The sequence below is a fragment of the Leptonychotes weddellii genome, chromosome 3, assembly GCF_054177405.1.
Source record: "Leptonychotes weddellii isolate Sample4059 chromosome 3, ASM5417740v2, whole genome shotgun sequence".
NCBI lineage: Eukaryota > Metazoa > Chordata > Mammalia > Carnivora > Phocidae > Leptonychotes > Leptonychotes weddellii.
The window spans coordinates 123,258,816-123,273,130 of record NC_138371.1 but is presented as its reverse complement, the minus strand read 5'-3'; the positions used below and the strand labels follow the sequence as shown (position 1 = coordinate 123,273,130).

At 38.3% G+C, this 14,315-nt stretch overlaps 1 protein-coding gene across 3 annotated transcripts in view; it reads right to left on the bottom strand.

Moving 5' to 3' along the window:
- Nucleotides 1-12,316: 12,316 nt before the first annotated feature.
- Nucleotides 12,317-14,315, bottom strand: part of LOC145720637 (uncharacterized) — a 75,685-nt gene continuing 73,686 nt past the window's right edge. For all 3 annotated transcript variants that reach the window (XR_014143758.1, XR_014143757.1, XM_081814914.1), the window contains one exon: nucleotides 12,317-14,190. Coding sequence is in view for 1 of the 3 variants with exons in the window: in XM_081814914.1 (XP_081671040.1) it covers nucleotides 14,149-14,190 (42 nt within the window). In the remaining 2 variants the exon portion in view is untranslated. The remainder of the gene's footprint in view (nucleotides 14,191-14,315) is intronic.

Here is a 14,315-nt window from a genome sequence, read left to right as displayed (position 1 = left end):
TTTTTTTAAATTTTATGTGTTTATTCCAGAGAGAGAGAGGGAGAGGGAGTGCACAGGGAGAGGAACAGAGGGAGAGGGACAAGTGGACCCCGGACTGAGTGTGGATCCCATCAAAGGACCAGATCTCAGAACTCTGAGATCATGACCTGAGCCAAGACCAACAGAGTCAGATGCTTAACCAACTGAGCCATCAGGCACCCCACACCTTCTCATCTTTTAAATCTCAGTTTAAATGCTAACTCCTCAAAAGACTTTGCTAGAATAGAATAGATCTAGTTACTCCTAGATTACAGTAACTTATTTTCTTCACACAGTTATTCAAATGTGTAATTTAGAAACTGTATTTAATTGTTATTATCTGATTCTTCCAATAAAACGTAAGCTTCATGAAGGCAGGGACCATTTCTGTCTCTTTTATCTCCATCACATAGGATTGTGCCAAACACATTGTATAGATTTAATAAATATTAATTAACAAACAAGTATGCATTTTTAATTTTCTGTAAACACACACATATGAGATAAAGGGATTTACGAAAATCTACTCACATAGAGCTTACCACCCAAAATTCTTGATATTAATACATAAACAAAGCCAACTGTAACAAAATAGGAAACCACAATGAAACAAACAGAATTGGCAGGTAATAGAAACTAACGAAGACACTTTATCCTTGATACTATAAAATGGATAATGGATTTAAAAGTTTGCTAATGATGTTTAACAATACATAAAACATACACATTATTTCAGTTTCTGTGGACCAAGATATGGGAAAGGCTTAGCTGGATCCTCTTTATGATTCATGATTTCAGAAGGTTCCAATCCAAATGTGAGCTGGGGCTACAGTCTCATCTTAGTCCCAACTGGGGAACAATCTACTTCCAAGCCCACATGGTTGTTTACCAGCATGTGGTTTCTAGTGAGCTGCTGGACTGAGGACCTCAGTTTCTTGCTAACTGTTGGTTGGAAGCCACGCTCAGCTCTCTGCCATGTGGGCCTTTCCAACATAGTGATATCTTTCCTCAAAGCCAGCAGGAGAGAATTTCCTTGGAGGATAGGATTTACAGTATTATGTAACCTAATTACTTACATATAATCACATAAATCTCATCACATTTGTCATATTCTATTTGTTACAAGCAAGTCACAAGTTCTACCTACACTCAAGAAGAGGGGACCACGAGAGTTAGAGAATCAGTGGGCAGGGGTCATGGAGGCACTCTACAGTCTGCTCACCACAAACAGAAAAGTTATTATGACCCTGGTTCATCTAAGAATGTTAATAAATAAAATATTTTCTGGTAGTAAAGAATTTGTCCAACCTCACAGGATCCTGTGAAGTTTTATGAATAAGATATTAAAATAATTCACATGGGTAGTTTGGGTGGTAATCACCTACAAGTGTTTTTAATGGTACTTTATGGCAGGAGACTAATCAAAGAGTTGTGAATGTCTTCATAGTTTTATCAAAGACAGAATGGAATAAATAAGTTAGATGATGCAAATAGCATGAAGTAGCTAAAGATTCTATATACAAGAAACTAAGTGAAAACCAGAGAGATATGTGGGAAATTATATCACAACCCTTTCTTTTGTCCCCATCTTTGTCATGGTTCAACTTCCTTGCCCCATTGGCTTTGGATGTGGTCATGTGACTTGCCTTAAACAATCAAATGTGAGCAGAGATGACACTATGCCAGCTCTGAGCAGAGACTGTAGGAGGTATTCTAAGCTTTGGTTTTGCCCCTTTGCACTCCTGTCCTCCACCATGAGAACAATTCATGCCAGAGAAAATTCCAGAATGAAAGACATGCCAAGCCTAGCAAAGTCCGGCAGAGCCATGGCCAGCCAACCATTAGACTTATAAGCAGTGAATCAATATTTATTATCATAAGCCATTAATTTTGGAGTTATTCATTAGGCAATATCGCATCAGCAAAAATCTGACTAACACAGTACAGAATTTTTCAAGTAACTGATCAATAAAATGAGAAGGGACTTAGCATTTCTCTCCAATTAAATTGTTTCAGTTATAGTGTTTTTATGCCATACATTCTGATCTCTGCCAACATTATCATTGATTTATTACCATTGTTGAAGAACAAGGCATAAGTATAAGAGTGAAAGAGGCCTGTTAAAACAAATGCCAGAGCTAAGCTTCCCACTCAGGCAAACATGGACAGTCTTCGTTTACAAGGGCAGGGACCTCTACCACTGATATTGATAGATTGAAGAGAGTAGATCTGAGCAACATCACTTCTCCTTACTTGATGGGGAGAGAGGCCAGAAGTGTTAGCCTAAGGAAGTTTCTGGAAGAAAATAGGAGAAGGAAGTCTTTTGTATTCTAAAACCATTAATCTCTCATACTCTAATATTTTCACAACATCCTAATTATGGCACTGATTAGAGCTACCTAGTATTCAAGCTATTTATGTCTTACCTGTCCCTATTACTGAATTGTAACTCCCTAAAGAGCAGAGACCACACTTCACTCATTTTAAAAATTCCTTGGACGCAAAGTACCCACAGAAAACAGGCATTCAAGAAATGAATGGAATTTCTCTGTTCTTTGCTCAAAGTAGTTTCTTGCCTATCACTGAAAAGTAACTAGAGGCAGGTGACTAAAGTGTTAAATGGAAGGCAAATTAGCTGAGTTTCATTTTAGGCAAAACATAGGAAATTCCCAGGTTCTCTTGATGATAGAAAGCCAAATGCCCCATGCCTGGAGACTTGAGACTTCAGACCCATAAGCATCAGATTCATCCAAGATCATCTCTAATTTCTGGTAGCACCTGTTGAGATTTATCTTTTTTTTTTTTAAGATTTTATTTATTTATTTGACAGAGAGAGACACAGCAAGAGAGGGAATATAAGCAGGAGGAGTGGGAGAGGGAGAAGCAGGCTTCCTGCTGAGCAGGGAGCCCGATGTGGGGCTTGATCCCAGGACCCTGGGATCATGATCTGAGCCAAAGGCAGACGCTTAACGACTGAGCCACCCAGGCACCCCGAGATTTATCTTTGATGAGTTAGCTATACAATACTATAAATATCACTGATAAAAATCATTCATGTATTAAGGAATATGTAAAATTTTGTGTATCTGGCTTAATAAAACATATTACTCTCCCGGAAAATTTGAATGTAACATACTCAAAAGTGCATTTTAAATTACCTCTTAGATTTTCTGTCCCATAACCTGCCACTTTTACATAAATATTAGCACAAGATTGCTTTCCAAGAGTCAAACTTTAAACAAAAATAACCACACATTCATTCAGAGGTTAAAAAAAAAAAATCGTGTAGTCCCTCACAATAAAAAGTACATTTCTGTTCTAAAAGGAAACTTCAGTAATTGAAAATTCCTGAACTCAATAGAGAATGTTTCTTTCTGATAACTGGTTCCAACTTCATAGAAGTAAAAGATGCTGAGGTTAGATTGAGCATATTCTGTGATTCAAGCATGTACTCAAGCAGGAAATGTCCTAGATTTGGGAAATATCCAGCAAAGAGTTGTCTGCAGGCAGGTAGGGCTCTATTCTCCAATCAGGCTAAATAGTGGCTTTCAGGAATCCACTTGACAATTCTGATTGAGATGGAATTGCAGTCTGCAAGGGGTCAAGAAAACTTATACTCCAGCTGCCTAGATCACAAAAATGTCAAAAAGTAGGAACAAAGAACAGGAACTTTGTAGAGAATAAGAAAGCTTGGTAGTCCTATCTCCCCCAAGCATGATAAAAGGTAAAATGTGGCTGAAAACAAACCATTAGCTGTCAGGCCAGACTCTCAGATCAAACTGTAAATAATTGCAAGTTAAGATTGCTCTATACAAATGCAAAGCATCTGAAGCACTCTGTGTAGGCTGTCATTGTACTTTATTCTGTAATTTCAAGTTTACATTTACAAATATGTGGAGATTAAACATGTTCCTGAAAACCCAATGGGCCAGAGAAGAAATCAAAATGGAAACCCAAAAACCTTGAGATTAGTAAAAATGGAAACACAACAAACCAAATGGCATGCACTGAAAGCAGTTCTAACAGGGACATTTATGGCAATAAACACCTACATTATGAAAAAAAAAATCTCAAGTAACCAATTAGGCAAAGGGAGGAAGGAGGGGAGGAAGCGATGAGGGGAGGTGGGGAGGAGGAGCACCTAAATCAGAAAAGACATTTTCTGTTTGCAGATGACATCATCTTATACATGGAAAATCTAAAGATTCCACCAAAAAACCATTAGAATTAATAAATGAATTCTGTAAAGTTGCAGGATACTAGTCTAGGTATGTTACTAAATACTAACAATAAACTATCAGAAGGAGAAATTAAGAAAACAACTGCATTTACATATCATCAAAAAGAATAAAATACTTAGGAATAAATTTAACCAAGGAAGGGAAAGTTCTATATACTGAAAACTATAAAATATTGATAAAAGAAATTGAAGACATAAATGGAAAGATATTCTGTTTTCATGAATTGAAAGAATTAATGTTGTAAAACTGTCCATACTACACAGAACAATCTACAGATTCAATGTAATCCCTATCAAAATTCCAATGGAATTTTTCACAGAATAGAAAAAAAAAATCCTATAATTTGGAACCACAAAGACCCTAAATGGCCAAAAATATCTTGAGAAAAGAAGCAAAGCTGGAGGCATCACACTTTCTGATTTCAAACTATATTACAAAACTCTAGTAATCAAAACAATATAGACTGACATAAAAACAGACACATTAGATCAGTGGAAGAGAACAGAGTGTCCATAAATAAAGTCATGCATATATGGTTAATTAATTTTTGACAAAGTAGCCAAGAAAATACAATGGGGAAAGGACAGTATCTTCAATAAATGATGCTGGATAAACTATATATCCACATGTAAAAGAATGAAACTGCACCACTATCTTACACCATACACAAAAATAATTCAAAATGGATTTAAGACTTGAAAATAAGACCTGAAACCATAAAACTCCTAAAAGAAAACATAGGAGATGAGCTCCTTGACATTGGTCTCAGCAATGATTTTTTGGATTTGACATCAAAAGCAAAGGCAACAAAAGCAAAAATAACAAATGGGACTACATCAAACTATAAATCTTATGCATAGAAAAGGAAACCATCAACAAAATGAAAAGTCAACCTACAGAATGAGAGACAGTATTTGCAAACTACATATCTAATATCCAAAATATACAAGAAACTGATACAACTCAATAGCGAAGGAAGGAAAGAAGAATTTTAAAATGGGCAAAAGACCTGAATACACATTTCCCCAGAAAGAAATAAAAGTGGCTAATGGGTAAATGGAAAACTACTCAAAATCATTAATCATCAGGAAAATGCAAATCAAATGAGGTACCATTTCATACCTATTAGAATGGCTATTATCAAAAAGACAAGTGGCACCTGGGTGGCTCAGTTGGTTAAACATCTGCCTTCAGCTCAGGTCATGATCCCAGGGTCCTGGTATCGAGTCCAGCGTCAGGCTCCCTGCTCTGCAGGGGGCCTGCTTCTCCCTTTCCCTCTGCTTGCTGCTGCCCCTGCTTGTGCTTTCTCTATTAAATAAATAAATAAAATCTTTTAAAAAAATGACAAGAGATAACCAATGTTGGTGAGGATGTGCATAGGAGTGGGAATGTAAACTGGTATAACCATTATGAACAACATTATGAAAGTTCCTCAAGAAATTAAAAATAGTGCTACCATATGATCCGGCGATCCTACTTTTGTCTAAAGAAATTGAAATCAGGAGCTCATAGAGATACTTGCATTCCCATGTTAATGTTCATCACAACACTATTCACAAGAGCAAAAGTATGGAAACAACCTAAATACCTGCTGACAGATGATGGATAAAGAAAATGCAGTATATATACACAATAGAATATTATTTGATCTTTAAAAAGAAGGAAATCCTGCCATGTTTGACAAACAGATGAATGTAGAAGGTATGAATCTAGAAAGTAAAATAAGCCAGAGAGAGAAAGACAAATACCGTGTGGTATCTCTTGTATGCTGGAATCCTTAAAATGTGTATGTATATCAAACTCTATACTTTAAACATATTACAATTTTATTTGTCAATTTTATTCCTCAATAAAACTGGGAAAAGAAAGTAGATCGCGGGCGCCTGGTGGCTCAGTTGGTTAAGCAACTGCCTTCGGCTCAGGTCATGATCCTGGAGTCCCTGGATCGAGTCCCGCATCGGGCTCCCTGCTCGGCAGGGAGTCTGCTTCTCCCTCTGACCCTCCCCCCTCTCATGTGCTTCCTCTCTCTCATTCTCTCTCTCTCAAATAAATAAATAAAATCTTAAAAAAAAAAAAAGATCACATTTCAGTGTTCCTACCACAACAAAAGAAAAATTTTAAAAAAGAACTACGATCTACACAGTGTGAATTTTTTTTTAAGTCCCAGTACTTAAAAAAAAGAAAGAAGAAGCAAGTTAGAGTACTTCAGAGAAAGGAGAAGCACAAACAATTGGGGGAATTAAAAAAAAGTTTCATAAAGAAGGTAGCCTTTCAGCTAGATCTAAAAGATGAAAAGAATTGGACAGAATCCAGGCTGTGGGGCATGCCTGGTCAGAGGAATCAGCATGAGACAAGTTCAGGAATGGCAATGCCAGAGCAGAGCGGGGAGCAAGGACTCTCATGATTTTCCGGGAAAATGAAAAGAGTAAGACATGAGACTGTGAAGGTGATTTGAGGCCATTAAAGAGGACTTTCAATAAGATGCTAAGGAATTTGTGTTTAATTACAAAGACACTGGGGACTATTGAAAGTTTCTGAAATTAGCATGGGTGATCAGAGCTTGGTTTTAGGGAGGGAAGTCTGATGGAGTGGTAAAAGATAGAGTCAAGGGGGAAAGAGCTGGAGGCAGGGAGCATGACCAGGAGGTAACATTTGCAGCAGGCCAGCATGCAACTTACATCTCATGAGAATAAATCCTGAGGCACTACCACCATCAATAACAGAACTATTAACCACTTAAATTTTTAAATCATTATAGTTATAATTAAGATTGAAATTCCTGGGGTGCCTGGGTGGCTCAGTTGGTTAAGCGTGGGACTCTTGATTTTGGCTCAGGTCATGATCTCAGGGTCATAAGATCAAGCCCCACTTCGGCTCCATGCTCATCAAGAAACTTGCTTGAGATTCTCTCCCTCTGCCCCTCCCATCATGCTTATTCTAGCTCTCTCTCAAAAACAAATAAATCTTTTAAAAAAAAAAAAGATTGAAATTCCTATGGCACTTTATAGTTCGTCATCAAGTCCTTAATTGGTATCTACCATGTGCCTAGTGCTATTGTTATGTAGAAGCTAGATATGAGCAGTAGAAGGAACACTGTAGAGACAGAGTCCCAAATTCTTGCAGGGGAAGGATAGAGACAGGAGCTAGAGGCAAGGACAGTGCTAAATAATCTACACATTAGAAGCTTGGGGCACAACATCCTGACCTTGTGGCTTCAAGACCCTGGGGCTGACCAATCAGGAGCCACAGATGCACTCTCCTCTTCCACCTCTGCCCCAGGGTGACTCCTAGACTCATGATGATGCATTTGCATTGTGGGTACAGGCCTACCTCATGGAGAAAGGCTGCCATGAGGTTCTGGTACAAACCCTGTAGGGTCAAAAATTCCCCCTCCCAACAACCTGTGAGGAGTCCCCCCAGATTATTGGAAGCAGCCTCCATTAGAGACCACCCCACTGAATGTCACAGCTCCTCCCAGCCCAGAGAGACACAACAAACAACCAAACCCCAAATAAACTAGGGCCTGTTCCACCTCTGGGATCCTGCCCACTCTCCCACCTAGAGAGTGTACTTTCACTTTAATAAACTGTTTTGTGCTTCCTACTTTCCTTCTGGCTAGTTTTATTCAAGCGTGGATCCCCATGTAAGTCTTCTGGTGGGGAATCCAAGGACCGAGACTTCCATTCACACAACGCAGACTCTCCCTATATCACACTATGATAAATCCAAGGAGAGAGGGGATGTTCACATCAAAATAAAATAGAAAGTGGCATACAATAAAAAGATCCTAAGATATCATATACTTAATTATAGGGATCAGACTCTATTATATCAATTTGTCTATCTAGAAGGTAATAGCTAGTTTTGTGGCTTTTGGTAGTCTGAAAGTAAGAGTAAAATGTACATAGTTGGTAAGGAAATTATACCAAAAGTTATGATAAATGTAGATAGAGTACATTTACATCATGCAAATGTTCACAAGTGATGATTGGTTGAACAGCTGAATTAATCAGATGCCCAAACTAAGAAAGAATCTTGAGCTAATATTTATGACCCATTCCTACTATGAGATATCATCCATTCACTCAATGAGTACTTACTAAGCATCTACTATATGCTTGGGATATGTGAATCAATAAAACAAATATCCCTATAGTCTTGAGGCTTACATTCTAGCAGGGGAAGAAAGATAAAGATTGTGAACAGAATAAATAAGAAGCACAGTATATTAGAGGGTGACAAATGCCAGGAAAAAGTAAAGAAAAGAAGGGAATAAGGAGTCTGGAGTATTGCAATTTTAAATACAGTGGTTCGGAGTAGGTGTCCTTAGGAAGGTACTACTTGAACAAAATATCAGTAACAGATCATTGGCTGTGCCTCAAGGATTAAAAAAAAAAAAAAATTCCATCCACGATACCAAAGAGTCTATCATCTGAGGTTCTAGAAAACATCAGATTCCAAACTTTCAGGCTTCTAGAGTAAAAGCAACATGGAGAGATAGCTGGCATTGCCTTAAAGCTATAGGTCCACTTACTGCTGTTGTACCAACAAGTAGTACATGAAACAGAAGACAGCAAAGTTGAGTGGGCACTGCCTATTTCTCTTCTTCGTCACTTTCCTTTCACTCTCACCCCCACCATGCCTACAAACTCCCTTTCTGTTTGCTGCGTGTGATTTGGCTATTGTGTTGCAAGATTTGAGTTCCAAATAACCAAGTCTTCTAGACTTGATTTTTGTTGTTAATCAAAATTCCTAAACTAAACTCACTGTTGCCAGCAAGGATTTTTTTTTTAATCCAGGGCTAACAGCAAGGAGAGAGGCATAGCTTTCTGAGCGATTAGACATTTATGCATTATACAAGTCAGTAAAGATGTAAGTAGGAGTCCGGGTACAGAATAAAACAGTACAAACTTCAAGAGATGGTGAAAAACACCTGGGATGCATCTATTATAGAATTAGCCAGCAATTAGCTTGATAGACATCAGCCAATGTGCAGAGGCTAGATGGAGAAGTAACCAAAAGTCCTCCTAGAGCTGGATCTATATCAGCCAACAGAGAACTGGGGAAATGTTAATGGATCTGTGAAGAACCTAATTTGGCAACCTCAGAGACTGTATTTCTAATTGTAATTCACACTCAGGTTGACTTTTACAGGCAATGTTTTTTTTTTTTTAAAGATTTTATTTATTTATTTGAGAGAGAGAGAGAGTGAGAGAGAGAGCGCAAGAGGGAGAAGCAGACTCCCCGCCGAGCAGGGAGCCTGATGTGGGACTCGATCCCAGGACTCCGGGATCATGACCCGAGCCGAAGGCAGTCACTTAACCAACTGAGCCACCCAGGCACTCTACAGGCAATGTTTTTAAACAAGGAGAAATTTAGTAAAAAATAGAGACAGAAGAAAAAGGAAAGGATTTATGTTAAATTGCTCGCCTTTTAAACTTTCATGGGAATGGAACATTTCAGTCATCTCTAAAGAGTTGAAGATATACCTAAAAGCGACTCAGTTTTGTACTTGGACATGTTCTAAAACAACTATGGTTGTTTTTAAATGACATCTAATCTTCTGACAGATCTATCCCCAAATCCTTCAGCTAGCACCCAATGACTTGATATAATTAAACTATTTCTGATGAAATAAATTGAAGGACTCAGAGGAGCGATAAAGGGCCACATACAAAGCCACCTTTACAGTTTAATCCGTGCTTTGTTCGATTGGGAAATTCACAGTGCCACGTGGTAAAAAGAGGGCTATTTTTTACAAAGGGAGAAGATCTTGAGGCTAAGAGGGCTGGAGAGTGAGGGAAACAGGCAGTGTAGCCCGCACCTCCAGAACGGCCTTTTAAAAAGGTAAATCAGATCATGTCATTCCCTAGCTTAACACCTTCCAATGGTCTCCCTTCCAGCCAGTCAAATCTAAACTCCTTATGATGGCTTTTCCTTCCTCTCCCTTGCTCATCACTCTCCTGCCAAGCTATCTTCTTGCTAGTCAAACATGCTAAGCTCCTCCCACCCCAGGGCCTTTGCACATTCTTCCCTCTGTCTGGTTCACCCCCTTCTTTCTTCTCACTTAGCATTTGCGGTCTGCCTGAATGTCACTTTTTCCAGGAGATCTTGCTTCACCTCCATTTCTGAGTCCTTCTCCAGTTTGCACACTCTCTAACCTACCCTTGTTTTATTTTTGCACGGCATAGCTCTAACTGAAATTGTTTTTTTTTTTTACCTATTTTCTACCTCTCTGACTACAACATAAGCAGAAATTAAGGTGCCACATTACCCTTGAAAAACTAGGAAATAATGAGGGTTAAGTACTCAAGGCAGCAAGGATGGGCTAAGGAAAAAATTAGTTTGTACATTAATTTAAAATAGTCACTTATTTAAGGCAGAAAAAGAAAACACATTTCAGAAACTGTAGAAATGTCCTGGAGGAAGTACACATAGAGGATAAAAATAAATGGTCAAATAAGGGAAAGTTATTAATTAGTACCTATGGGATTTTCTTTTTCATTCTAACTGGGATTTGTAATTTGTAAATAAAAAGTTACCAATGCCTAAGTAAATTATATAGTTGGAGGAGAAAGGAGAGGTGAAAATAAGCAGGAATCCACCTATCAGACAGACAACAGGTAAAGTCTAATTATACCCAATATTGTGAAATATTAAGTGTGATAATATCTAGACTTTTCAAGTTGAATAAAATCTAGTATCCAGCACTCTCAGACATTTTTGGTTCACAACCTTGGGAGTTCCCTGGGTGAAAACAGAAACTGGTTCCTGACCCAGAGGGCAAGGAGAGCCTGAACAGGCCACTCCAGACTGGTAGGTGAGCGTCTCAATAAGCAAGAGAGCTTACTTCGGAGGCTTGTCTTGGGAAACCACAAGATGAGTAGATGTCCACACTTGCCCACCAGAATCTTAAAAGTTTATATAGAGACCTGCACTGGGTTCAGTCAGACAGCTTGGACAATCTCAACTACACCAGCTCTCTCAAGGTGGCATCCCTGAAAATGGCTCTGGCTGTGGGAATGGCCGCAGGCAGAAGGTATACTCTAGAGGGGAGGGGGGTGGGGGGATGGGTTAGCCCAGTGATGGGTATTAAGGAGGGCACGTACTGCATGGAGCACTGGGTGTCATATGCAAACAATGAATCATGGAACAATACATCCAAAACTAATGATGTAATGTATGGTGATTAACATAACAAAAAAAAAAGAGGGTATACTCCAAGGATGGGAAGCAGGTGAGGAGCCTCTAATTGCCTGGGTGCAGTTCAGAGGTCAACCAGTGGTCACGTCCTCTTGATGACCCCCTCCAACATACATTAATTAGTATGAACGTAAACTGTTGCAACTTTTTTTTTTGTATTCACAAATGAAAATCTTTATTTAAAACTGTATGGGAACATATTCTATCAGAAAGTTTATTCTTTTTTGTTGTTTTGACTATAGTTAACACATAATGTTACATTAGTTTCAGGTGTACAACATAGTGATTCACCAACTGTACTATGCTATTCTGACCACAGGTGTAGCTAACAATGGTGCAATTTTTTAATAATGTGGCAATAGACATCTATCAATTCCACTATTGAAAATTTATTTCACAGATACACACATTTGCACAAAGATGTAAGGAAGTTGCTTGCAGGATTAATTGTAATATCAAAGAATGGGAAGCTACAAAAAGGTCCATCATTTAGCTTGGTTAATAAGTTCTGATAATTCCTAATGGAAGATGCAATAATTAGAAGAGGTCAGATAGAAATGTAATGGAATTATATCAAAAATAAATTGCATACTTCTGCAAACTGCTTTTTTTAAGCAGAGTGTAACTTGTAAAATAAAGACTGAATATGCTGATGGGTGTGCATATAGAAAATGAGAGAAAACATGAAATATATTAATGGTTTTGATTCTTCTGGGCAGTAGGACTAGGATGTGAAGAACTTTACTTTTCACTTTATAACTTTCTACATCATTTGGAATTGTTTACCATAAATATTATTTTGTAACAGAATACTAGCTAATAGAAAGAGAAAGAGAATAGCAGGCAATTGTGTGTGATTTGACTCCTGCTTGGCTCCTATGTTGCCATTTATCTACCTCCATACCCTCACCTCTTCACACACAATTCACTCTTTACTTTCCAGCTTTATTGATCTATAACTGACATATAATGTTGTATAAACTTAAGGTGTACCATATTATTTAATACATATATATTGCAAAATGATTACCACAATAAGCTTAGTTAATACATACATCACCTGACATAATTATTTTTTTTCTGCAATTCTACTTCTGGGTCTATCTCAAAAAAATGAAATCACTATCTTGAAGAGAAATCTGCACCCCTATGTTCACTGCAGCATTAGTCACAATAATCAACACATGAAAACACCTAAGTGTCTGCCAACTGATGAATGGATACAGAAGATGTGGTATATATTTACAATATAATCTTATTTAGCCACGAGAAAGAAGGAAATCTTGTCATTTGTGACAACATGGATGGACTGTGAGGGCATTATGCTAAGTGAAATAAGTCAGACAGAGAGATAAATGCTGTATCATCTCACTTATTTGTAGAATCTAAAAAAGTCAAACTCATATAAACAGTAGGATGGCAGTTGCCCAGGGACTTAAAGATAGGAGAAATGAAGAGATGTTGGTCAAAGGGTACAAAGTTACAGTTATAAGATGAGTAAGTTCTGGGGATCTAACGTATAGCATGATTACTATAATTAACAATATTGTATCATATACTTCAAAGTTGCTATGAGAGTAAATCCCATTCATTGGGACAGAAACATCAGCTCTCCATCCAGACACTCATAGGGCAGCCAACTCCTAATCATCCCTTTAAGACTATGCACAGATACAACCTCATTTTAGCAGTAATCCCTGACCTCAGAAAGCTGAGCTTGTATGCCATCTTCACATGCACTTTCCATTTATGCCTGGCTGACCCACCATACCGCTCACCCCACTAGAAGTTGTAACTAAATCACTTTTCTGCAATCATGAGAATCTCCATATGCACAGCTCTTCCTTGATGGGGTTAAGATTTGGGTCCCAACTTCAGACACTTCTCTACAGATATTTTTAGGAACATCCTGTGTGGGAGGGAATACTGTCTAGTATTTATAGTTGAAATTGCCTATGAGCCCTTTAAAGCAAGGATCATATCTCTATAATCCCCAAATCTATCCATACCAGGCACACAGTAGGCTCTCAATAAATACTGGTAAAAGGAAGACTGAAAGCTCATGTTGAAAAAAATGAAAAACTGCTTAAAGTATTTACATTTTAAAAGAAGAATAACCCATCTTTCAAAAGAAATGTGCTAGCCCCTCAAAGAGAGCTGCCTGTCCATGGGGCAGATGTGACCTTCTTCACATGAGTTTAGTGCTAATTCCCAGAGCCTGGGCTTAAGGAGAGACTACAGAGCAAGGCTAGAAACTGTGTTCTCTTTAGCTCAGGTGGTCCCAGGACATTTGATTGAATGAATATCTAGACACATAAGGTACAATCTGCCTCAGAGTAGAAGTCTCAAGCTAGCAGGAATTCCCAAGGTGTCAATATGATTAAAAGCCACAAAAGGACCTCAAATGAATACAGGAGAAAATAGCTTATTAAAAAAGATAGTCTAGGTCCATATTGGCTGTCATCCTTGAATCTTCTTTTATTCTACTCATCCAGTCATTCATTGAGTTCTTTTGTTTTTTTTTCCTCTTACATATTTTTAGATATGTCCCTCCCCCCTTTTTCCCACCTCCTTACCAAGACTTCATAGTGTCCTTGTGATCAGGACCTGCAGAACACTCCAGCCTCTTCTCTTGCAGTTCCCCGCCTTGCCTTCATCCATTCTTCCGCTCATTCAACAATCATGACTAATCACAAAGGATGTGCTCTGGGCTCCACAGGAGCTGAGTCTATAACAACAAGCAAGATAGGTAATGTCTTTGCCCTCAGGAACAAGATGTTTCAACCACTACAAACTTCCTCCAACTTGAGTTCCTTGTGGCCAGCTGCCTAAAATTCCCTCCACCTGGCTAAC